The 24,233-nt window shown below is 43.3% G+C and overlaps 1 protein-coding gene across 1 annotated transcript in view; it reads right to left on the bottom strand.

The window, feature by feature from the left end:
- The window catches only part of IGSF5 (immunoglobulin superfamily member 5), a 56,566-nt gene that overhangs the window by 21,588 nt on the left and 10,745 nt on the right, over nt 1-24,233 (bottom strand). Inside the window, exons 3-5 of the mRNA XM_004062826.5 lie at nt 14,681-14,998; nt 9,297-9,596; nt 1,220-1,429 (exon numbers count right to left, since the gene is read on the bottom strand). Coding sequence (XP_004062874.1) covers nt 1,220-1,429; nt 9,297-9,596; nt 14,681-14,998 — 828 coding nt within the window. The remainder of the gene's footprint in view (nt 1-1,219; nt 1,430-9,296; nt 9,597-14,680; nt 14,999-24,233) is intronic.

Below are 24,233 nucleotides of genomic sequence, written 5' to 3'. Positions count from 1 at the left end.
ACCATAGCATCTAAATGACATTATAATAGTTATATATCCTTACAAATAAGCACAAAAATCCAATAATCAGTGTATTTGGTGAGAAAGGCACTGCTTCAATCACCTTTTCAAGAGCATGAAGATCCTGGTCTTCCTAAGGGGTTGCATCAGGCCCCAAAGAAACAGCTTCCTTCCTTAAGAAAGTCCTTTTCTTCTCCAAGAATTTGCCACAGTTTCTTTCAAGGACTCTTAAAGCCAATGTGTCTTTCATTGTGGTTTTTATTTTATTGTTATTGTCTGAGCTTTGTTAAAACACACAGACAAATAAAAATTATGTGTATTTACAGTGTACGCTGTGATATTTTGAGCTATGTACACATTGTGAAATGATTAAATCAAGCTAATTCATATAACCATCATCTCACATATTCATCGCTATTTTGTGGTGAGAATATCTAAGACCTATTCTCTTAGCAATTTTCAAGTACACAATACATTATAATTAATTACAGTCATCATGCTGTACAGTAGATCTACAGAATTTATTTTTCCTGTCTAATTGAAACTTTGTACCCTTCGACCAACATCTCCCCAACCCCCATTCCCACTCCCTGGTAACACCCACCATTCTACCTCCTGTTTCTGTGAGCTTGGCTTTTTTAGATTCCACCTATAATAGAGATCATACAATATTTACCTTTCTGTGTCTGGCTTATTTCACTTAGCATAATGTCCTTTAGGTCTCTCCAGGGTGTAGCAAAGGACAGGATTTTCTTCTTTTTGAAGGCTGTCTAGTGTTCCATTGTGTCTATATACCACATTTTCTTTATCCATTCATCTATTGATGTACATAGGTTGATTCCATATCTTTGCTATTGTGAAGAGTGATGTAATGAACATGGAAATGCAGATATCTCTTCAATATGAAGATGTCATTTCTTTTGGATATAGACCCAGGAGTGGGATTGCTGGATTATAGGATAGCTGTATTTTAATTTTGGGGGGAACCTCCACACTGTTTCCATAAAGGCTGTAACAATTTACATCCCACCAACAGTGTGCAACCACAGCTTCACCAACACCTGTTACCTTTTGTCTTTTTTTATAATAGCATTCTAACAGAGGTAAAGTGATATTGTAGTTAATCTATCTTTTGAAAGAGCTGACGAGTTCATTAACTTCAACTGCTTGTACCAAAAGTTCAAAAGTATGTACAAATGTAAATGAACAAAAAAATTACCTCTTTTTCTTCTACAGCAGAAACAACAACGGCAGCAGCAGTCGCAGCCACAACGGCGGCAGCAGCAGCAGCGTATTGTAAGAGCACACGTCAGCGTCAGAAGCATGGTGCCTGCTACTCCAAGTCCAACTTTGCCCCAAGTAGGCAATGAAAAACCTAAACTTGGTAAACTTGATAATACACCTGGAATATTAATACCGCCTCCAGTGTCTAAAGAAGAAAAAAATATATTTTAGTGATACTTGCACTGCCTAGAATCACAGATTCTACCCCATTATAAGCTGCATTATGTTTTCTAGTAATATTATAACTATTCAGCCTGCTATGGCTAGGCGTCATAGGCCAAGTTTCTTTCAATGTGTTTAATTATTCAATACTCTACAGTACCTTCCATCACAATACTTATTTCGGCCAGTAAACAACTTCTTAGTAACCCAGTTCAGGTGTTGCTTGTTTAATGTCTCTAATATCCCTGAGAAGTAGATAAGGCAAGGCTGGGCTGACAGTCCCCTGAGGTTGGCATAGTGATGGTCACGTTTGACATCCTTTATTTAATCAAGAAATACTTTTTGAGCACTACTGCTGGACAAGACTGGAATAAAGACATTTTGTTCTCCCTTCCATGTCCCCACTCGTTGAGAGTCCAGCGCCCAGAGGAAACCAGGATATTCTGAGGGAGAGTCACTTCTAAAGGAACTTAGGTGCACGGCTTTCACCCCAGCCGCATCCAGCTCCCCGACCCTCAAACTAATTCCTCACACAGTAATTGCTTTTTCCACAGCTTTTCAGGAGACACCTTCCTTAGTGTGTATGTTGCCATCTTATTTTACCTAGTAGTTGTGGAGGTGGGAGGAAAAAAGGGTAAGGTGAGGCAGAGCAATCAGGAAGCAAGAGGGAGGTAGAGAGAGAAGGAGAGAGGAAAAAGCCATTTTGATTCTTTTCCACCATGTCTTAAGCAGAGCTGTTGTGGCTTCACATGATCATCCAAATTCAAATTTAAGTTAATTAAAAGTATGAGTCATTAAATATTCAGTGCCTCAGCTGCACTAGCCACATTTCAAGTGCTCAGTCACCACAGACGTAGAACATTTTTATCATCACAGAAAGGGACAGTATGGGAACTACATTGATGTTCCCAAGAGAGTTTTCATCCAGCCCTTCACTTCTCCCTAGCGCACCACGCTGAAGTCAAACCACACACATTTAAGTTGATCTGTTTAATTGTGAATTGTTATTCAACAAAAGGCTGTCACTCAACCCTGCGTGCTTGGGTGGTATCTTAATGTAAATGCATGCTATTTTGTTAGATACTAGTCTTTAGAAAATACTGAAACAGTAGACTTCCTATGAAGGAACATGCGGTTTGCTTTGAAATCAATGGCCATCCACCACTTCGGAACCACAGACTGGAGTTCAAAAACAGCTCTTAGATGTTCTTCCTTAGAATTTTCCTGGAAAATTGACCTTGCAATAGTAGTTTGCTATTCCTGTGTCAATGTTAAATGACTCTGCATGAAGAAGAGAAGTCTACGCACCAGGCAGGCAGCTGCAGCTGAACCAGGTCTAGGGATCACCTTTCTCCTCATAGTAAGATGCCCAGAGCAGAACTATAGGATTATAAGGAAGTCAAACTACTTTCCTGATGCTGTCTATCTCCACATCTCCCACCATCCAAGAGGAGCTGCAATAGATAGAGACTTGTAAAGCGTTCTCCCAAAAATGGTGAAGATGGAAGGAACAGATTACACCCTTCCCATTCCACACCTTCCCAGCCCCGGAGTTGAAGCACTAACACAAGGCAGACCCTTCACATGCAGAGAGCACATTTATCCCCTTGCTCCACAGACAGCAGAATCCCAAGCGTCACCTGGAATATCATTGCACATGCAGATTCAAAGCCCGCCTCCAGGGACACAGAGTCAGGATATCCCGAATGATACCCCAAGTGATTCTGATGCAGATAGTTGGTGACCCACACTTTGGGAATCCTTTGTACGCAGCCAAAATGTAACCACTGCCCAAGCTACCCACGACATAACAGGATGCTCTCACACTCCCCCTCCCACAGATGTGATAATAAAATCATGAAGTCCAGAGTTGGATCCATGATCTTCACAGTCTTGAGTTGAAGGTTGGACCACTGTGTGGGAGCTTCGTGACTGAGCGAGAACTTTAGGTTTCCTGTGGATGGAACCAGTGAAATCTCATGACCAGCATTTCTTGCTGCATTAACTTTGGCTTCTGGCTCACTTACCAATAACAACTCCTGTCCCACCAGGCTGTTCAGGGGTGTGTGTGAAAGTTCTGAGAATGCTGTAAGCTACAGTGCACAGGCTCAAGATGGCAGTGGTCATCCTATTTCCAGTTTAACGGACTCTTACTAACTGAAGTTTGCAAATATAACAAGTTTTCTTAATAAGGGAGCTGGCTGGGGTTAACCAATGAGGTCTGGCTCAAGATTTAAGAGACAGGCTTGAAATTCTCACTGGCATAAGACAGGATGCTTGTTAACTTGCTCACACACTCCCTATCACTACTTTCCTTCCCCTACTAGACAGAAATACGAGTGTGCCAAACTTCAGAATCTGGACATAACATTTCCTCTAATCTAGCACAGAGAGAGCCTGCCTTATTTTCAGGGAATGCATGTTTAACAGAAGGGAAGGGACACTTTGCTGGGAATGGTGACTGAGTCAAGGGAGAGACTGAGGGCCAGAGGGACTTTAAACACTCTTTTGTCCCTTAATTTAAACACAAAGTTCAGAAAGTGATGCCTGCATTCAGTTAAAAGCCCCAAACTCTGACCAAAATGGAACTGGTATTAGGAACCACATCACTTATTCTTTCGCTTCCTATTTGTTGTGACCATGCTCCATTGGAAGGCAAATGTTCCAAGTTTTATGCCTGGGTGAGACTTAAGCTGAAGTCTCCCTTTAATCCACTGGAGCCCAAAGTGTAGTGTACGAGTCAGCAAGAGGCATGATTTAGTGCTGGGGCTACAAAGATAGACCTTCCTTATTTTCATAACCATTTCAAATTTATCATATATAATATATATTTTATATATATCTATACACATAGGTATACACACATGCATGTATATTTTTGTTTAGTATGGAGCTAATTTTTTTAAAAAGAGTGCATTTACTGTAGACTGAAAAATAGATCATAGCCATATATTATTGACAAACCAAAAATCTGACAGTGGACAGAAAACACAGACTCTTGGAATGATGTCATCCATAATCCAATCTTTTCATCATGCAGACAAGACGCTCAGGACAGAGTGACTAAGTAAATGGCACAGGGAGCCCAGAACAGGAAGCCACAGGGCCACTGGCTCATATCTTTCCATCCTGCCATGTGTTGTCTCCAACGTAGAATAATCCTTCTGAGGAAAATATGGCCCAGGTATGACATAAATATATTTGCATAAAGTCTACAGTGGGGTGCTGGTCTGTGCCTTGTACCCTATGGAGGGTGTGGGTGTGTCTGGCTCAGGTGAATGGCAGCTTTGCTGGAGAGGATGAGTATACTATACCTGAGTAACCCACACATAGTGACTAAGGAAGATTAGCTCCAAGGTCAACACTGCTTGCCTTTCTCCCTACACTCCTTCACACCACTGTGTGCTTGTTAGGGCCTCATTACTGACTTTACCATGTGCTTTAACCTCCACTTGGAGATTGTCCTTTTCCCATCTGTGAAGAAAAGGAAAATAGCATTTCCCAGATGCTCTCAAAGGAATGCATAGAGTTTTAAAAAGGTATAGAATTTCTTGAAACCAAATGGATTAATATAAAATGTCACCACCAACACGTGCCAAGTACATATTAATACCAAATGTCACCACCATCATGTGCAAAGCATATCCCTGTGCCCACTAGAGGCGATACAAGAGATCTCCGAATCAATAGTGTGAATGACAATCACTCCCTTTCCAGTCCTATGTGCTCTGGAGCAAGGACTGTTCTAAAACTGAGGCTCAGAGAGGGTAAGTAATTTGCCCAGAAGACACACAGCTAGTGATTGTGTGAGCTGGGATTGGAACCCAGGCTGTCTAATGTCCAAGTCTGTGTAGACATAGCACTTGATCGGGCTGGAGGGGAAGGCTAGGCCTTAGAGATTTTTTTTTTTCAGTTCAGTAGCCCCCAATCCTGGCTGCCCATTAGAGTAACTTGGGAACTTTTTTTACAATTGCAATTCCCAGGCTCCACAAAAACCAATGAAACAAAACCCCCAGGAGGACGCTGAGCCTCAGCATATTTATAAACAAGGCTCCTCTGCTGTCTCTGATCCACAGCCGGGAGAGAGGACTTCTCTATTCTTCTCCTACCCACTTTACAGGTGAGGAAACTGAGCCCTGAAGGTTGCTGACTTGCCCAAAGTTGCACCATCAGTGCCAGGGCAAAGGCCTAGGACTGTCACTTCTACTACTCTTCTCTGCACCCAAAATTGCCATTTCTCAAAACGGTAAGGTTATAACCAGGAATCACTACATTCTACAAGGTGCTCATGTGTCCTAAAAACACTACTTCATTTTAACCATTTCACAACCTACACACAAATAAGTGCACAAAGAAAACCACCCCGAGGGGCAGATGGCTCTGACAGTGCTTCTCCCAAGACAGGGTGAGACGGACTCACTCTCCAGTTTTGGATACGTCTGCAATGCTCGAGGTTTGTATCATTTCTGTAGTTAAGAAAATCAATTTCTAAAAAACAGATCTGAAATGAGTGTTAGCCCTCCCAGTATGTTTTTCTCTAAAGAAACCTCTTGAACTATAAACCAGGAAGTACTTCATACAACCCTGTGACTTGCCCTGACTGGATAAGCTTCCAAAGCTGACGTCATTCCTCTTTCAACGACTTGCAGATCATTTCAGAAATGAAAACAAATGCTTTGCACTTTTAGGAAATAGGTGGAAAAATGGATGTTTATATGATTCCTGAAGAAGCCTGAATGGGCACAGCCCCATTAACACTTGGCTCTCTGGAAACCTGGCTGTTCTCCTTACAGCCTCGTCTGGTCACCAGCTCCGCCAACCAAGGCTGCAATGAGGTCTTCAGCTAATAAAACTTACCTAAAACACACAACATGCAGCCAGCCACCAGCTGCACTGGATCTCGATGAATAATTTAGAAACAAATTACCCTTTTCCAAATGAGTCCAATAAAGCTAGACTCATTGCAAGCACCCACTGAGCCTCCCTCTCCAGCAGCCATGCCTCCAGCTGCCGTCGTTAAGGCACTAGTTCTGGTCTAAGAAGAATTCAGTGAATTTAACCTGATCAAGGGAAATTAAGTGCTCTCTTTCCTTTCCACTACAAAAGAAAACATTTGCAAGCAAGCCAGTCTCTAAAATCTATCTCTCTAAGGTACCATCAACCAGGCCAGAGCTCCTGCTGCATCGTTACCTTGTTAAGATATATGCTTTAACCAGTCCATTTTATTCCATTTGGTGCTAATGGATTTTTTTTAAATCTTCTCTTTCAAAGTTTGGACCATACTTTATCATATTTAAGTAGACTAACTTATGATATTTAAGGTTGTTTCCCTGGAGAAATGACTGATTCCAGGTGGAGACAGGGGAGTGCAAAGTGAGACTGGAACAGCTTACTGGTCCAGGTGCTCAAAAACTAATAGGGGGATGTCGGAAGGACACCAGCACCAGCTTGGAGGGACACCAACTGACCAAGTCTGGAGCAATCTGGTTGTCAAAATGAAAAATGACAGGAATAGATTAGAATGTATTGAACAAAATTGAGTCCCTACTAAAACTGTGAGGAAAAAAAAAGGAAGAAAAAAAGAAAAGGAAGAAAGGGGAGGGAAGTCTTTTGCTTAACAAAAGAAAGCCAATTAAGAGATATGGAAAGAATAATGGAAGCAGGAAATCACTCTTTACAATCACCATAGAAGTAACTGATTCAGGCAATGATTTATCAATGAATGTAAAAGTTAGTAGGTAAAAAAAGAACAAAATCATCTCCTTTGCAAGGACGTGGATGGAGCTGGAGGTCATTATCCTTAGCAAACTAACATAGGAACAGAAAACCAAATACCGCATGTTCTCACTTATAAGTGGGAGCTGAATGATGAGAACACAAGGATACATAGAGGGGAACAACACACACTGGGGTCTATCTGAGGGGGAGGGTGGGAGGAGGGAGAGAAGCAGGAAAAATAACTAATGGGTACTAGGCTTAGTACGTAGGTCATAAAATAATTTGTACAACAATCCCCTGTGACATGAGTTTACCTATACAACAAACCAGTATGTGTAACCCTGAACCTAAAATAAAAGTTCTTTTAAAAAATTGTATTAGGTGAAAGGTTGTGGGTAAACAGGATATTCCCACAATACCTATTGGCTACATATTAATTATAAAGTCAAAAAAGGTACTTTTATGTTGGATAAATTCACGGTATGCCACCTTCACCAAAGGGTCAAACTTACGCCGATGAAAATTGTCATCCTGTGACCACATTACATTACCTATATCTTGCCAAAAATATGTAACCTAAGTCAAAGTATGATGAAAAATTTTAGACAAATCCAAATTGATCCAAATTGATCCAAATTGACCCAAATTGAGAGGCATCTTGCAAAAATAACCTGTACCGTTCAAAAGTGTTTATCTCAGAAAAGACCATTAAAAAATGGGAGAACACCAAGTAAAGATGAAGGCAGAGAGGAGGGTGATGTTTCTACAAGCTAAGGAAGGTGGAAGATGGCCAGCAACCACAAGGAACAAGGGGAGAGGTAAGGAACACAGGCTCCCTCCCAGCCCTCAGGAGGAACCAGCCCTGATGACACTTCCAACCTCCAGGACTGTGAGAAAATCCATTTCTGTTGTTTAAGCCACCAAGCCTGTGATCCTCCGTTACGGCAGCCATGGGACCTCATATACCCTACAAGTGGCTGCTCACACGGTGGGCGGAGTTGCCAGGTGAGCAGTTTCTGGAGACAGACTGCCTGTCATTTACTCACTCTACAGGTGAGTACAGGTTGCCCTGTCATTTACTTACTCTACAGACGTGCGCAAAATCCCAACAGCACTGTCCCAGTCACCTTGCCTTTACAATAGGAATAACAGCAACACTCATACGGCTGTCGGGCCGGTTAATTCTGTGAATACCTGAGAAGTGCTCAGAATAGTGCCTGATAACTTGGTAAGGGCTATAGGGTGCTGTTTATTATTGTTACCATCATTATTTGGCTTTGGCTATGGCTTTGTTCTGAACTTTGGAAGATCTCAGGTAAAGGTGTTTTCATGGTGGGAAAAGCTTTAGACGAAAAGAAAAGCTCTTCTCAGCTTCTAGGCCCAGCTCTGCCACTTTGGCTGTGTGACCCGGATGAAAGCACAGAATTTCTCCGGGCCTCACTTCCTTTCTAGTAAAATGTTAAGTTAAAGTCAATCTCCAGCATCCCGGGCCCACCCTGTCCAGGCTGACTCAAAGCTCACAGGCGCTATGGGCCCCTTCAAGGAATGTGGTTAGAGTGTCTGGTACACCAAAAACCCCACAGGAGATTCTTTAGGGGGATCTAAACTTTAAAGTTCTGTCATTTAGTCAAGTTAAACTATATACATATAGACTTGACACTTTCAAATACATTGTGGATTTGGTGGGGAAGAAAATGAAGCATTATAATTCCACTAAGATTGGAAGAAATCCAGGGAGACCTGAACACCCTCCTCCAATACGAAGACCTGCTTCATACTGGCTCAGGGGGTGGCATCAAACTGAAACAGTGGTAGGTAAAAGCTAGAAACACAAATGTTTAATTCAAGCATTTGTCTCCAAACTTGATGCTCTTTGATGATAAATAATTGGCAAGATTCTAAATGGTTTTCAAATGTAATAGGAGAAAAAAAACTTTAAGATGGAATTTAAAAAGCAGATGAGGGTATAAGATTATTAAGCTGACAGCAGATGTGATTGGCCTTATCATCCCCACCCAAAATCCAGGTCGTCATATGATTTTTCCAGGCATCGTGGATGAAGGAGCATTCTACATAATATTGAAGCATGAAATAATCATTCATTTCATATAAAGCAGAACGTCTTCACTTACCTTGGGGACGCCGAATCACAGTGAGATTTACAGTTGCAGACTTGCGGGCCTTCAGGCTCTTCCAGGTAGCCATGCAAGTCAAAGTCCCATTGCTTTGTGGGGTCAGAGCCAGGATGCTCACTGCACTTTGAAGGTCGCTGGGCTCCGGAACAAAATAATAGCTTGAATGGCTGACCAGGAGACCAAGCTCCCAGGAAATATCTGGGAGCCGGGTCCAGTGTGAGGCTAGACAAGTAACTTCACAAGGTTCATTCTCAGCGACTACAAGATTAACACTGGGAATGAACAGCTCTCCCATAACTAAAGAAGAAAAGAGAGAAACACATTGAAGACATGACCGTCCCTCTCGCTTCTAAGTTTTCTTTTTCTTTTTCTTTTTTTTTTAAGTTTTGCTTCAAATTACATTTTGTGAGACCTATTTTCCCAAGCCCAAAGAGGCTGTGTCTCTACTAGGAAATCTTAACTCAGATTTTATCTGGGTCTTTTTTGTACACCTGCCAGGGTCTCTGAAGAAGGTGAGGTTGCTCACAAGAAAGCACAAAGTTACATAGAAAATGCTTCATAAAAGTCAGAAACCAGGGGGAAATAATTATGTGGGAAAGAAAAGTGCATGCCATAGGGGGGTTATACAATCCCTGAAGTGAGCTACAGAATTATCTTGGGCTGTCCAGGGAGCAAAGGGAAAAAGAGAAACGAGCTTCACCTTCTTCTCACTGTGATGAGGACACAGCCCAGGGTCGGACGCAAGTCTCCCCTGGAGTTTTGGTCAATCAGATACATTTTTATTTATTTCTACGGTCATATGGTCTTAAACATAACTTCCTAGGGTATTGCCTTAACATAGGTTTCTCATTACAAATTAAATCGAATTCCAATCTAACATTTACAGAAATAACTAACCCAAATCATGTGCCAGAATAACTTAGATAAGTTATTTTTTTATTAAGAACACTCTTGCATAGGTCAGCATTCATACTGCAAACAACCCATATGAAAATAGTACTTGTTTTCACAAGTGTGACTAAAACAACCTGAGGATTGACCCCAGTAAAGACACAGCCTTAGTGAAATGTGTATACATATACATCCAAGAAAAACATGCTGAAACTCTGGACTACACAACATAACGGAAAGAATGCTGAACTAAGAATCAAAAAATTTGTTCCCAATCTTGGTTCTGCCAGAAAATTGTCATCACTTTGGGCAAGTCACTGAATTTTCTTGGCTCTCTTTGTTGTACTTACTGAATGAGATAGTTTGACCAGATCAGCACTTCTCAAACACTTTGGTTTCAGTACCTTTTACACTCTTCAAAAGCATTGAGGACTCCAAAGACCTTTCATTTGTGTGGGTTTTATCTACCAATATTTATCATATTTGAAATTAAAGTTAAACAATTATTTTAAAATATATATTTTAAATAATATTTTAAAATATTTTAAAATAATAATTTATTACATGTTAATTTTGATTAACATATTTTCATGGAAATGAATCACATTTTTAAACTAAAAAAATTAATAAGATGAGTGACATTGTTTTATACTTATATAAATCTCTGTAATGTCTGGCTGGATTCTCATAGCTGTCTCTTCATTCAGTCTGTTGCAATATACTGCTTTATTTGAAGGATGTAAAGAAAACCTGACTTCACACAGATATGTAGTTGGAACAGTGAGGAGTATTTAATAGCTTTTTCAGATAATTGTGGATATTCTTGAATACTGTACCAAAACTTACTTTTCTCTCACTTTTTTTTTTTTTTTTTTTTTTTGAGACAGACTTTCACTCTTGTTGCCCAGGCTGGAGTGCAATGGTGCCATGTTGGCTCACGGCAACCTCCGCCTCCCAAGTTCAAGCTATTCTCCTGCCTCAGCCTCCCAAGTAGCTGGGATTACAGGCATGAGCCACCGCGCCCAGCACTTTTTTAAGAGATGGAATTTCACCATGCTCCCCAGGCTGGTCTCAAACTCCTGGGCTCAAGTGATCTGCCCGCCTGGGCCTCCCAAAATGCTGGGATTACAGGCATGAGCCACCATTCCCGGCTGAGGTTTCTTAAATGTTTGTTACACAGTGGAATCTGAAACTCTATCAAGGAACTTTCATTTTCTGTTATATTGAAACCCATTGCACTATCTGGCACTTTGAATGGACCTTTTATCCTTGCATGATTTTGTTACACTTCAGTCATCTGGAAAATTCTGAGGCATGCAGACCTTCCCAATGTATAGTGGAAAGCTCTCCTGTTCACTTGTGAGAAGAAGGGTGAAAAAGGCAACAATAATAGGAATCTTCATATTATTATGAAAACAATCATGACTTCATAGACCACCCTGAAAGGATCTCAGGGTACATCAAGGAGTCCCTAGACTACAGTGAACTGGGTTAGCTCTGTAAGATCTTTTTGCTCTGAAATGTTAGCTTCCCAATTATTCCCTCCTGAATATTCCCTTGGAATAAGAAAGGCACTTTTGCTAATTCAAGGGCTACTGTAAATGCAACAAGGAGTGGAGAAAGGGTTTGTCCCTTGAGTCTAAAGGGTTTTGTGTTTGTTTTGTTTGACAGAGAGACGGTTTAAGATGACAGAACTGGGAGGAATGATATTGTCTCAGTTAATAACAGAAGCTCTTGAACTCAAGTCCTTGCAGCCCTCAAAACATAAGAGGTCTAGAGTTTGGTGTGTGATTGATTGGTGGATAAGGCAGCAAGTGGACCAACTCAGCGATCTGAAGGATTTCCTTTTTCTGTATACAATTGGGATTCCACTTTCCCCCACTGGCTTTCACAAAGGTTAGCCAGTAGCATGACAAACCCTTTATACAAAAGTGATACTAGAATATTCACATGGATTTCAGATGACTCAATTTGGAGTTATGTCATCTCTATTTTGTTGACATATAAGGAGGGGAAAAAATCATAGAATAATTCATGGTTGTTTCCTCTCTTTTCAGGATTCTTTCTCCCTTGAGGGAGACCCTGTTGCTCAGAGAACATTTGCTCCTCTAGGAACTAAGTGCCATTCAGGGCAATGAGATGAGGATAAAGGGATGAAGTTCAGGCCAAGCTCTATGGGTTCCTCTCGCAATATCTTGGAGAAGTCTTTGCCTTCTCTAGACGCTTGCTCTTTCATCTGTATTAAAACCAAAAACTACCATAATTACCAATATATAAAAAGTCAACGGGATTCAGACAAATTTGTAGACTTGTGACTTTGGGAAAAGATGCTGCAAAACCACATTGGTTTCTGAATGTGATGTGTCATAAGTACAGCAGTAATAAGCCGTGCCTGTGATCCTGTGTTTCCCTGCTCCAGGGATGCCCTCCTCCTCTCTTGCTTTCCCATTCTGTCTACCATCTACAGACCTGGAAGGCACATCTCCAATGGCACCTTCTCCACGAAATCATCCGTGAAGGCTTTATTGACTCTGTCAGCTCCCCTCCCGATTGGAACCAGAGCTTGCCTCCCTTCCATCTCACTTGCCAGCATCTGGGTGGCTGGCATCCCTATTGTTTGTGCAACTTGCATTATCCACTCTTCTTGTGAGGTTCTAAAGAAACAAACTGTGTCTTATTCTATTCCTCTTTGAGTCACTCTTAAATAACCAACACAATGGCATGCTTTTATTGGGAGCACAATAAATAATAGCAAATGGCCATACAGTGATTGCTATGAGCCAGGTGTGGTAAAGGCTTTACATAGACCTACTCATTTGACACCACGGCAGCCCTATGATGAGGACACTAGGACTCAAAGTCATTAAGTAATTGTGTCCCAGGTCACACATTGTCATAAAGCGGTAACACGGACCCAGGCAGCCAAGCCCCAAGTCTGCACTCCTGACGACTAGACCACTCTGGCTCCCAACTTAATGTGCAGGGAATTGAATCAGACAGGACTTTGGAGTCATCAAACCATCTTTAGCCATTTTTTCACCTGATCCACACAGCAAACCCATGAGGTGGGCCGGTAAGATTCATCTCCAGGTTAAAGATGAAGAAATTGAGCCATCTCAGGGGTCTCTCTGATAGATAACTGATGAAGCCAAAACCAGAATTTATATCTTTGATTCTTTTTTCCTCTGTTCTTTCTCTTATATCACAAATTATCATAATAAGAATCTGGTTATGCAACATAGGCCAACAGTCCTAAATAGCCTTATAAAATCACTTATTTAGAAAATATAATTGTGCCCCTAATTAAACTACACAAAATTAAAAACACACAAAAGACACACCAATTTAGCTAAATTTCTAAAATAAAAAAACATTTTTTAAAACACAAATAGAAATAGGTAGACATGTCTCCACCAAAGGTTATCAAATCTGATTTAATAGCAACATAAATATGAACAAAATCTTTGGGAATTTCTTCCAGACAAGTAAATATATAGAGATAAGAAATAATTTATAAGATATAATATATTCTCTTATAAGAAATGCTGCCATGGAAATCAGGCACTCTATATCTTTAAATAGAGTATAAATACACTTTTAAAGAATGCAAAGTGATTAAATTTTGGTAAGACTATTCCAAATCTTTGTAAAGCATCCTTTTACTTTTATACTGTGTAACATTATCTTCAGCACCTCCAAATTACCTCTAAAATGAAAAATAAGCTATTATTATAAATTTTGTTTATTCTTTTCTCTCAATGACTTGATATATTTGGTGAACACACAACTTTGACTATAATGACTATCCCACTGTAGTTGGAGGCAGGGTAGAGAAATAAGTTGGGGGGATTCTGCTAGAAAGAGGAAAGAGTTAAAGCATGCTTCAGAGTTGATAAATGATGCAAGCAGAGAAATATAGTCATATATATGGAAAAACTACAGAAAGGGCAGTGATTGCCAACTGTCTCTAAATCAAAGAAAAATGACTGCAACTGGCCCTAGAAGAATTCCAGGATACGTTTCCAGAAAGGCTATTAAATACTGAAATGGATTCAAAGGGGAAGTGATAAAATCTGTCTCTATCAGTCTTAACCAGAAAAAAGAAGGAAAGCAAAGATGGAAGGAGACAGAGAATGAAGCAGGAAAAAGGGAAAGATGGGAGGAAGTGAGGAAGAAGGGGGATAAATCAACGAAATAATAAACATTAGTCCATCCAGAATAATTCTAAGCCTATTGCCAACTGAAGGCTACAGCACACAGGAAGGAAGAGAGGGGGAGAAGGGAAGAGGAAGTGAGGAGGTAGGGAGAGCATGAGGGAGGAAGGAGGCGACAAATAAACCGCAAAACATTCATCAGTTCAGAATAATTGTAGGTCAACACCAACTGAAGGTAGACCACGCCTGCCATCATATGCAGCATGAACTTTAGAAGGTCCTTCCTGCCCTCTGACATTTAACCCGATGGACTTCAGAAGCCACCTGCATACACACCTTGGACAGTAAGGTAAGCAGATCCATGCAGGCGACTGTTCTGGAGGCTGCATCTGATGTTCCCCGAATCACTGGGCTCCACATTGTGGATGATCATCTCCGAGGTGAAGTTCCCGCCCTGGTCGTACCTCTGAGAGGTAAAGCGGTCATTGGTGATGATGGGCTCCATGGGCCTGACGCTCAGCACCACCATGTCATTGAGAGCCCACATGATGTGCTTCCAGCCCTGGGAGACGGTGCAGTTGAAGCGAGCCTGGGAGCCCTTCAGGACTGTTGCATTTTGGGGGCCTTCTATGACTTCATTACCAGACCCAGAACCTGGAAGGTAGCCAATTTTTCAAGTTGTTAAATGAATGGATCTCCATAAATCATCTGTGTGCTGTAACCTTTCTGTATTTACCAGTGGTAACCCCCAGGGTGTCCATCCAGTGACTCAGACTGTGTCTTTTGAATCCAAACACCAGCTCTCCCTGGCAGATCAGGTGCTTCCGGTGGAAGCCACTGCCATGCCCTCCTTTCCACTCTACCCCCTAACTCTACGGCTGTATTGTGTTGAATAGTATTCCTCAAAACACATGTCCACTGGATCCTCAGAATGGAACCTTTGAAAATAGGGTCTTTGCTGATGTAATTAGGTAAGGATCTCAAGATGAAATCAACCTGGGTTTAGAATGGGCCCTAAATCCACTCACAGGTGTCCCTATAAGAGAAATGCAGAATGAGATTTGAGACACAGAGGCCTGCAGAGAAGAACACCATGTGAGGACGGACGCAGAGACTGGAGTGATGCATCTACAAGCCAAGGAATGGCAAGGATTGGAGCAACATCAGAAGCTAAGGAAGAGGCATGGAAGACCTTCCCTCAGAGCCTCCATAAAAAACCAACTCTGCCAGCTGGCAACATCCCAGGATTTGCATTCACAGCAGTGGGGCTGGGACCCAAACTCAGGCCTTTCACTCTGAATTTCATACTCTTTTCCCTTCTGATGTCATTCAGAGTTTATAGCAAGAAGTCACCCTGGCAGACCACATACCGTGGCTTCTCCTAGTTTGTGCCCACCCCGTCAATGAGACTGCAACACGTCCTACTATCTTCTGGTGTTGTGGGATCCCTGTGGGTGAACCAGGTGGCCTGCCATCATATACACTGGGTAGCCCCAAAAACTGCAGCTCCTCCCTTTCCTTTTGCCTTGCAAAGTCAAATGGCAAGGTAGGCCAGGTGCAGTGGTTCACACCTGTAATCCCAGCACTTTGGGAGGCCGAAGAGGGTGGATCACCTGAAGTCAAGAGTTCAAGACCAGCCTGGCTAACATGGTGAAACCCCATCTCTACTGAAAATACAAAAATTAGCCAGGCGTGGTTGTGGGTCCCTGTAAGCCCAGCTACTCGAGAGGCTGAGGCAGAGAATCACTTGCACCCGGGAGGTGGAGGTTGCAGTGAGCCGAGATCACGCCACTGCACTAGAGCCTGGGCAACAGAGCAAGACTCTGTCTAAAAAAATAGCAAGGCAGGTTCTAAAAGAATCTCATTATAGCCCTAAAGGTTTCTGGGGAGGAATCACACCGTTGGACACACAGTAGCACATTAGCACTTCACCTGTGTACCAAGGCACATTGTGGGGGCTAAACTGCCCCTGCAAGAACAACAGGTGAAAGGGAAGGAGTAAGCCGCCACCAGGAACAGTCCCCTCCATAAGCAGGACCAGGAGGCGAGGATGCCAGGGTGGAGGAGGGGCCCACTGGCTTTAGGTCCCGGGAGAGGCAGAACTGAAGAAGGTGAGAGTTCACTAAGGCTAAGCCAGCATTTGGATAAACATGATTACTACTCTTTGTTTTGTCCCTGGACATCATTAAAAAAAAAACAGAAAGAAAGTATGACTCTAAAACACAACTCAGATTAGGTATTCTCCCTGACCTCAAGGCAAATCTCTCTGATCCAAGATCTCTTTGAACTTTGATTTTTGTTTTAAGTGTGAGAAATGGAATTTGAAAACAGTTCCCCCAGGGAAGCCGCAATGCCCTTTCCATGAACTCTGAATTGCTTGTTAAGAAGAAGAGAAAACAGCCGAGTCTGCGCCCTGAGGGTCCGTGATGTAATAACCACACTCCTCCTGCACTCCCAACTCGGGTCAATGGCAGTCAAGTGGACAGAGCCCAGCAGGGTGAGTGTGGGGATGATGGGGTGGGTGAGCCCCAGCCTCACCCTGTGAGAAGTCCGGGCCACACAATGCCAACAGAACAAGCATCCCTCTGAAACCCCAGTTCCTTCCAGTGCCTTGTGCGAAGTGCTGAGATTATTTCACTCCAAGGCCAGTCTTTATGTACCCCGGAGGCCACACGTGTCACTACGGAATCATACAATCTGTGCAGGCCAAATAACCCTATTCTGCAGCTGGGAGATGAAAAGGAGGGAGGAGGAAGCTACACCAAATGGAAACTTCTTGACTTTGATTTGACTTTCAGATGAAACAGGAGGCATCTAACCCTAAACACCAACTTTCCCTGACTGTGTTACCTGTGTTGAGTTAGGCATTTAGCTCCACCTGTTTAAGAGCCAAGATGATCCATATTTTTCTATACTGCAAGGTCAGGCAGTGAGATGAGGAAGGCCAGCCAAACATTTCTTCAGAATAAACACCGGAGGAAGGTTAATGTCCTTGCTAGAACAAACCCTAAGTAAACCACGCCGCAGCTGTGCCTCAAGACTCAGGAGCTGTATTTCTGGTCACGTTAGGTCCCGGGAGTTCGTCCCTCTCTCAGCTGTGTCTTATCAGCAGTAACCTTCCCCTGTACAGAATAGGAGAAAACTGTAAAGAAGACCCTGAATCCCACAGTCACCTGCCTCACTTAAAACCTCCCTTTCCTCTTTGATCTCCCTTTTGCTTTATAGAGCAAACAGTCAGATGGGGGTGCAGAGCACTGGGAAAGATCAATGTCTCCTCCCGCCGGAGAACCTCCCTGTGGCCACTAGCTATGGTTGTCACTAAGGACCAATGGCTGATCTTTTTCTTCTCTTGCCCAAATTCTTATCTAAGGGACTGGGGAGTCCACCCTACAAACCCTCATCAGAGGGGTTTCATTGAACACTATATAATGCGGGCTGCTTTCCAACCTGACTCTGGCATAGCATCACATGACAGGTAAAGAAGGAAATCAAAATATTTAACCCCCAATATGTTTTATTTGCCATATCTTGAAATAGGCCTGCAAAGCTGACTCTTATGGGGAAAATTACCTTCTGAAGAGAATCCTCTTCCTTTTCCTTACTTTTTCCTGATCCAGGAGAGGATCAACTCTGATAAGAACATTTATAATCTATTCTCTCTGTGCCTGCAACCTGGAGACTTTCTCTGCATAATCGGAACCCTGGTCGCCACAACCCCTTATCTTAACCTGGACATTCCCCACTATTGTTTCCAGGTCTTTAGGCGTTTATTTAACTCTTTAAACCAATTGCCAATTAGAAAATCTTTGAATCTGCCTATGACCTGGATGTACATCTTACATGTATTTGATTGATGTCTCATGTCTCCCTAAAATGTATAAAACCAAGTTGTAATCCTGATCACCTTGGGCACTGTCCTCAGGATCTCCTGAGGGCTTTGTCACGCACCATTGACCACTCATATTTGGCTCAGGATAAATCTCTTCAAACACTTTACAAAGTTTGACTCTTTTTGTCCACAGTCACCCAACACAACATCCTGGCCTCTGCTGGCTACACGATTTCCTTATAGGAGTTTATGCACTTGGAAGATTCTTATTTATGCCAATTCTCTCCAGTTCTCAAATCCATATCTCGAGCCCTGCCCTCTTGCTTTCTCTCCTGTCCTACCAGGCTTCTCCAAGTAAACAACTGGTTGCCACCCACCATTGAAAAGATTCCCTTTCAGCTGGATGCAGTGGCTCACACCTGTAATCTTAGCACTTTGGGAGGTCAAGGCAGGAGGATCACTTGAGGCCAGGAGTTCAAGACCATCCTGGAAAACATAACAATATCCCATCTCTACAAAAAAATTAAAAATAGCCGTGTATGGTAGCATGTGCCTCTGGTCCTAGATATTTGGGAGGCCAAGACAGGAGGATTGCTTAAGGCCAGGAAGGTGAGTCTGCAGCAAGCTATGACTACACCACTAAACTCCAGCCTGGGCAACAGAGCAAGACTCTGTCTCAAAAAAAGAAAAGGAAAGGAAAGATTCCCTTTCTCCTACTCATGCCATCATCTTGTACATCTTCTTTTGAGAAGTATCTGTTCATGTCCTTTGCCCATTTTTTAATTGGGTTATTTGATTTGTGCTTGTTGATTTAAGTTCCTTGCAGATTCTGGATATCAGACCTTTGTCAGATGCATAGTTTGTGAATATGTGAATATTTTCTCCCATTCTGTAGGCTATCCATTTACTCTGTTGGCAATTTCTCTTGCTGCATGGAACCTCTTTAGCTTAATTAGATACCACTTGTCAATTTTTGGTTTTGTCGCAATTGCTTTTGGAGACTTAGCCATAAATTCTTTGCCAAAGCCAATGTCAAGAAGGATATTTCCTAGGTTTTCTTCTAGGATTTTCATAGTTTGAAGTTTTTTTACATTTAAATCTTTAGTCCATCTTGAGTTAATTTTTGAATGGTGAGAGGTAAGGGCCTAGTTTTATTCTTCTGCATTTGGCTAGCTGGTTATCCCAGCACCATTTATTGAATAGGGAGTTCTTTCCCCATTGTTTACTTTTGTTGATTTTGTCAAAGGTCAGATGGTTGTAGGTGTATGGGTTTATTTTAGGGTTCTCTATTCTGTTCCATTGGTCTATGTGTCTGTTTTTGTACCAGTGTCATGCTGTTTTGGTTACTGTAGCCTTGTTGTATAGGCTGAAGTTGGGTAATGTGATGCTTCCAGCTTTGCTCTTTTTGCTTAGGATTGCCCAGACTTTGTTTGAAAGATTTCCATCATTTAGGATAAAAACAGATAATCCTTAACATTATCATATTCTAAGACCTGACAGCCAGGTGAGGTGGCTCACGCCTGTAATCCCAGCACTTTGGGAGGCCGAGGTGGGCGGATCATGAGGTCAAGAGATCGAGACCATCCTGGCCAACATGGTGAAACCCCGTCTCTACTCAAAATACAAAAAATTAGCTGGGTGTGGTGGCATGCATCTGTAGTCCCAGCTACTCAGGAGGCTGAGGCAGGAGAATTGCTTTAACATGTGAGGCGGAGGTTGCAGTGAGCCGAGATCACGTCACTGAACTCCAGCCTGGCGACAGAGCGAGACTCCGTCTAAAAAAAAAAAAGACCTGACTTAGTCCCACATCAACTCTCTCTCCAGCTACAATTTTTCCCAAACTTCACCCTCCGATCACCAGACCTCCTTTAATTTATCAACCTCATCAACTCTTTCTGGCCTCAGGGCTCTCACATGTGCAGTGACCGGCCTGCAATGCAGTCTCTAACCCCTGGTCTGATTGTCCGGGGGTTACAATTGTCACAGTAGTTGTTTTGTATTTACTTTTGCTCACAATTAATGCCTGTTTTCCCTACCGGGCTCTAAGTTCTATATCAACAAGAACAATGCCTGGTTTTGCTCAACCTTACATCCCAGTGCCTGCAAAGAAGTGATCCATAACACTACTCAGTGAATATGTACTGAGTGAATAAACATGGTGGCTGAGTTCTATATAACCCATTATACAGTAGGAATGGTGGCAAGGAGAGGGCTAGGAAGAGACTTATGGGTGCACACACAGATTGATAATGGATATTCAGAGCCATATCTACAAATGAAAATGACTCCACCCATAAGACTTTCCAACATGAAGCATTTGAATGCTTTGGTATTCATTACAAATTTGCATTCATTACAAATTTTGGGATGGACCCTCAGGAGCTCTAGAATTAGCCCATATATACTCTCCTCTCCTGAAATAGCCACCTCCAGGCCTCAACCCAGATCCTCCATGCCCTCAAGACAGCACGTATGCCTCAGCTTTTTTTTTTTTTGGAGACGGAGTCTTGCTCTGTCACCCAAGCTGGAGGGCAGTGTCACAATCTCGGCTCACTGTAACCTCTGCCTCCTGGGTCCAAGCAATTCTCCTGCCTCAGCCTCCCGAGTAGCTGGGACTACAGTTGCGTGCCACCACACCCTGCTAATTTTTTGTATTTTTTAGTATAGATAGGGTTTCGCCATGTTAGCCAGGATGGTCTCAATCTCCTGACCTCATGATCTGCCTGCCTCAGCCTCCCATAGTGCTGGGATTACAGGCGTGAGCCACCACACCCAGCCTGCCTCAGCTTTTTCAGGAAAAAGTATCTCAGAAACACTAGACCCAGAGTTCATCCATTGCCCACCAAACCTTTGGAAGAGTTTTTTGTAACCATGGCTGAAATAGGCCCATACAGTGCCATATGCCTAAGATGCACATTAAGGGTGGTTTGTTAACCCTACAGTCAGTCCCTAAGCTCACACAAGCAGGGACCTTGTCTTCCTCTCCATTCTACAAACAAATGTTTAGCAAACACCTCCAGAACGCTTTGCATTGCTTACTACAGGCCTTTAGAATATCTTCATCCCCAAACACATTTTGACACCACATTCTGGTGCTCTTAGATTTAATGTATAAATAGACCCAAAGCCAAAATGTCACAAAACATTTCTTAGGCAGGCAACACACTCTGATACTGCCCATTCTATTTGATTCCATTTTATTCTTTCAAACACTGTCATGGCCAGCATTGTAAAACACATTGTCTAGCCACCTAAAATGGAGTAGATATGTTTGTAAAGTACAAAACAAGCAAAACGTGTCTACACAGTTAGAAGTCAGAATGATGGTCACTGGGAGTGGTGTGGAGTAACTGGAAAGGAGTTGTCCATTGAATGCTCTTGGTCTCAACATCGATCATACAAATGCGCTCACTTTGTGAAAAGTTGTCCAGCTGTACCTTTATGACATGTGCCCCTTTCTGTATGCCTATTATTCTTCAAATAAATGCCTTCAAGTCACCGCCATCAGGAATGCAAGAGGAGTTTATAATCTAGTTGTTATAAACTAACACCCCTGAAGCAATGGAAACTAAACAAACCTAATGAAAACCAAAGCTGGCTGTGAAAACCCCAGTTCCTCCCAGCACCCCTATGTATAGTTTATAGACTATACACTATGCCTTTCGCATAGAAAGTAGTCTGACCAGGAGACCCAGGCCTTGCACACACAGGAGTTCACTCCAGCTGACACCATTGGAGAGTGCTGGGGTGGTGAGGAAGAGGAAGTGTCACACACAACAGAACCCTTACCCTGTCAGTAAATGGAAACTGAGATTCTCGCCCTGAAAATGGCAAGGGTTAGGAGGCTTCAGGGAGGAGGTGATTTCTGAGTCAGGTCTTCCTTGAAGCCCAGATAGGAATTGAACAGGTGAGAAACGAGGGAGGGGAAGGGACATTTCAGCAGGTGCAACAACTTGTGGGAAGGAACCTAATGCAGACTCCCAGGACAGTGATGGCCCTAGTGAGGATGGGGGAGATCCCCCGCACCTGAAGGACCGTTCTGGGAGTCGAGTCAATGCAGGAGGAAATGGGCCCCACAGAAGAGGTCATCATGGGAAGGGATGCAGTGGGAAGAGGCTAAGAAAGACTCTTCTGGCAGTTGTGTGTTCCAGCGGCCTCCTGTGGCCCTTGTCTTCCCCCAACACTCCAAGTGGACGTTGGTGAACAGCCCACCAAGCTCAGGCGATCCCTACCTGCCAGCCCAGCCAGGACGACCAGCACAGTCAGGACAGCTTTCCCTCAGCCCTGCACCTCCATATGTTCTTCCTGGCCCTGGGAAAATAAAGCAAGCAGGCAACAACCCATCACTGACGAGCATCTACTGTTCAGAAGTCTTCTGTGCCCACCCCCACCCCCACCCCCCGCAGCTGGTGTGTGCCCGTGGACACATTGGATCAGCGCATCTCAGTGTGGACAGGGGCAGCCTCATCTGGGAAGTGTTAGAAAGCACAGGCTGGGCGCGGCGGCTCACGCCTGTAATTCCAGCACTTTGGGAGGCCAAGGCAGGTGGATCGTTTGAGGTCAGGAGTTCGAGATCAGCCTGGCCAACATGGCGAAACCCCATCTCTATGAAAAATACAAAAATTAGCCAGGTGTGGTGGTATGCACCTGTAATCCCAGGTACTCAGGAGGCTGAGGCAGGAGAATCGCTTGAACCCGGGAGGCGGAGGTTGCAGTGAGCAGAGATCACGTCATTGCACTCCAGCCTGGGTGACAGAGCAAGACTCTTAAAAAAAAAAAAAAAAATGCACATTTCTGAGTCCACCTCAGACCTCCTGAAACAGAAACCCCTGGGGTGGGCCCAGAATTTTGGATTTAAAGAAGCCCTCCAGGTGATTCTGGTGCCTGGTCAAATTTGAGAATTACTGGATGAAATCGTCTTACGCCACTCGCCAGCCCACCTGCATCATGAAGTGATGCAGATGGTGTAGCCTCACCTCTGAATGACTGACCAAAATGCAGATCATGGGCTAATTACACTCATTTCAATCACTAATCACTGAGAAAAAACTCCTGCCCTCATGAGCTCACATTCTCAAAAGGAAAGACAGGCAACCGAATGAATAAATAGATGATATGGCCTATTAGAAGGTGGCAATAGGTGTGGGGAGAAACAGGGCAAGGAGGGGGAGCAGCTACCACTTCAAACAGGGTAGTCGGAGAAAGGCCCCGGGAAGGTGCACCATGCACAGCGAATGAGGTGAGACAACAGCCACCGCATTGGACACCTGCAGGAAGAACTTTCCCAGCAGAGGAAAGAGCAGGTACTAAGGCTCTCAGGGGGACTGTGCCTGCTGTGCTTGATGAACTGCAGAGAAGGCTCTGTGGCAGAGAGGGGTGGGTGGAAGGGGTGAGGTCAGAGTTCAGGGAGGCCAGGATAGATAGGGTAAGACCTGGCCAGACCATTGACAGCACATGAGGATTCTGCCATGTATACCTCTTGTTCCTTCCTTCCAACCCCCTTTGTTCTTTGATGCCCTCTTGGTCACCCTCCACCCTTGCATTTTTTCCTTTTTGCTTTTTTCTCTCCCCTAGGAGAGGCTCATCCAAGACAATCCCCAGTACTGATGTATCCTCCTGGAAGATTCAGGGTTAGATCACCTATGTGCTGAACATGTCATGAACCACCCGCAAAACAACACTCCTTAGCCTCAGGAAAGGGTCTCTTTATTGCAAACATTCCTCCACAGCACCAATGAGTGGAGTCCAGTGACCTGGACGGTTCTCATTTCAGCTTTAGCATCTACACACATTCCACAGCCCCGCGAGTCTCGTCCACCCGTCCCTCCAGAATATGAGGTACCAGATCCCATCAGGGACTTTGAGGAGAGACTTTATAATGTGCTGACAACACACATCCAGGGCTCCAGTCTCCTTTCTTTTCTGACAGGCCCTAGAAGGCAGACCCCACAGCCAACCCAGAAGCAAAAATACAAGAATTGAAACTGTGATGGGAAAACAACTACCACACCTTGATCTGCGGACATCTCATCCAAGTTACTGAATGAAACCCAGAGTGTC

The sequence above is a fragment of the Gorilla gorilla genome, chromosome 22, assembly GCF_029281585.2.
Source record: "Gorilla gorilla gorilla isolate KB3781 chromosome 22, NHGRI_mGorGor1-v2.1_pri, whole genome shotgun sequence".
NCBI lineage: Eukaryota > Metazoa > Chordata > Mammalia > Primates > Hominidae > Gorilla > Gorilla gorilla.
Note: the sequence above shows the minus strand (reverse complement) of the source record. Positions and strands in the feature narration are given on the sequence as shown.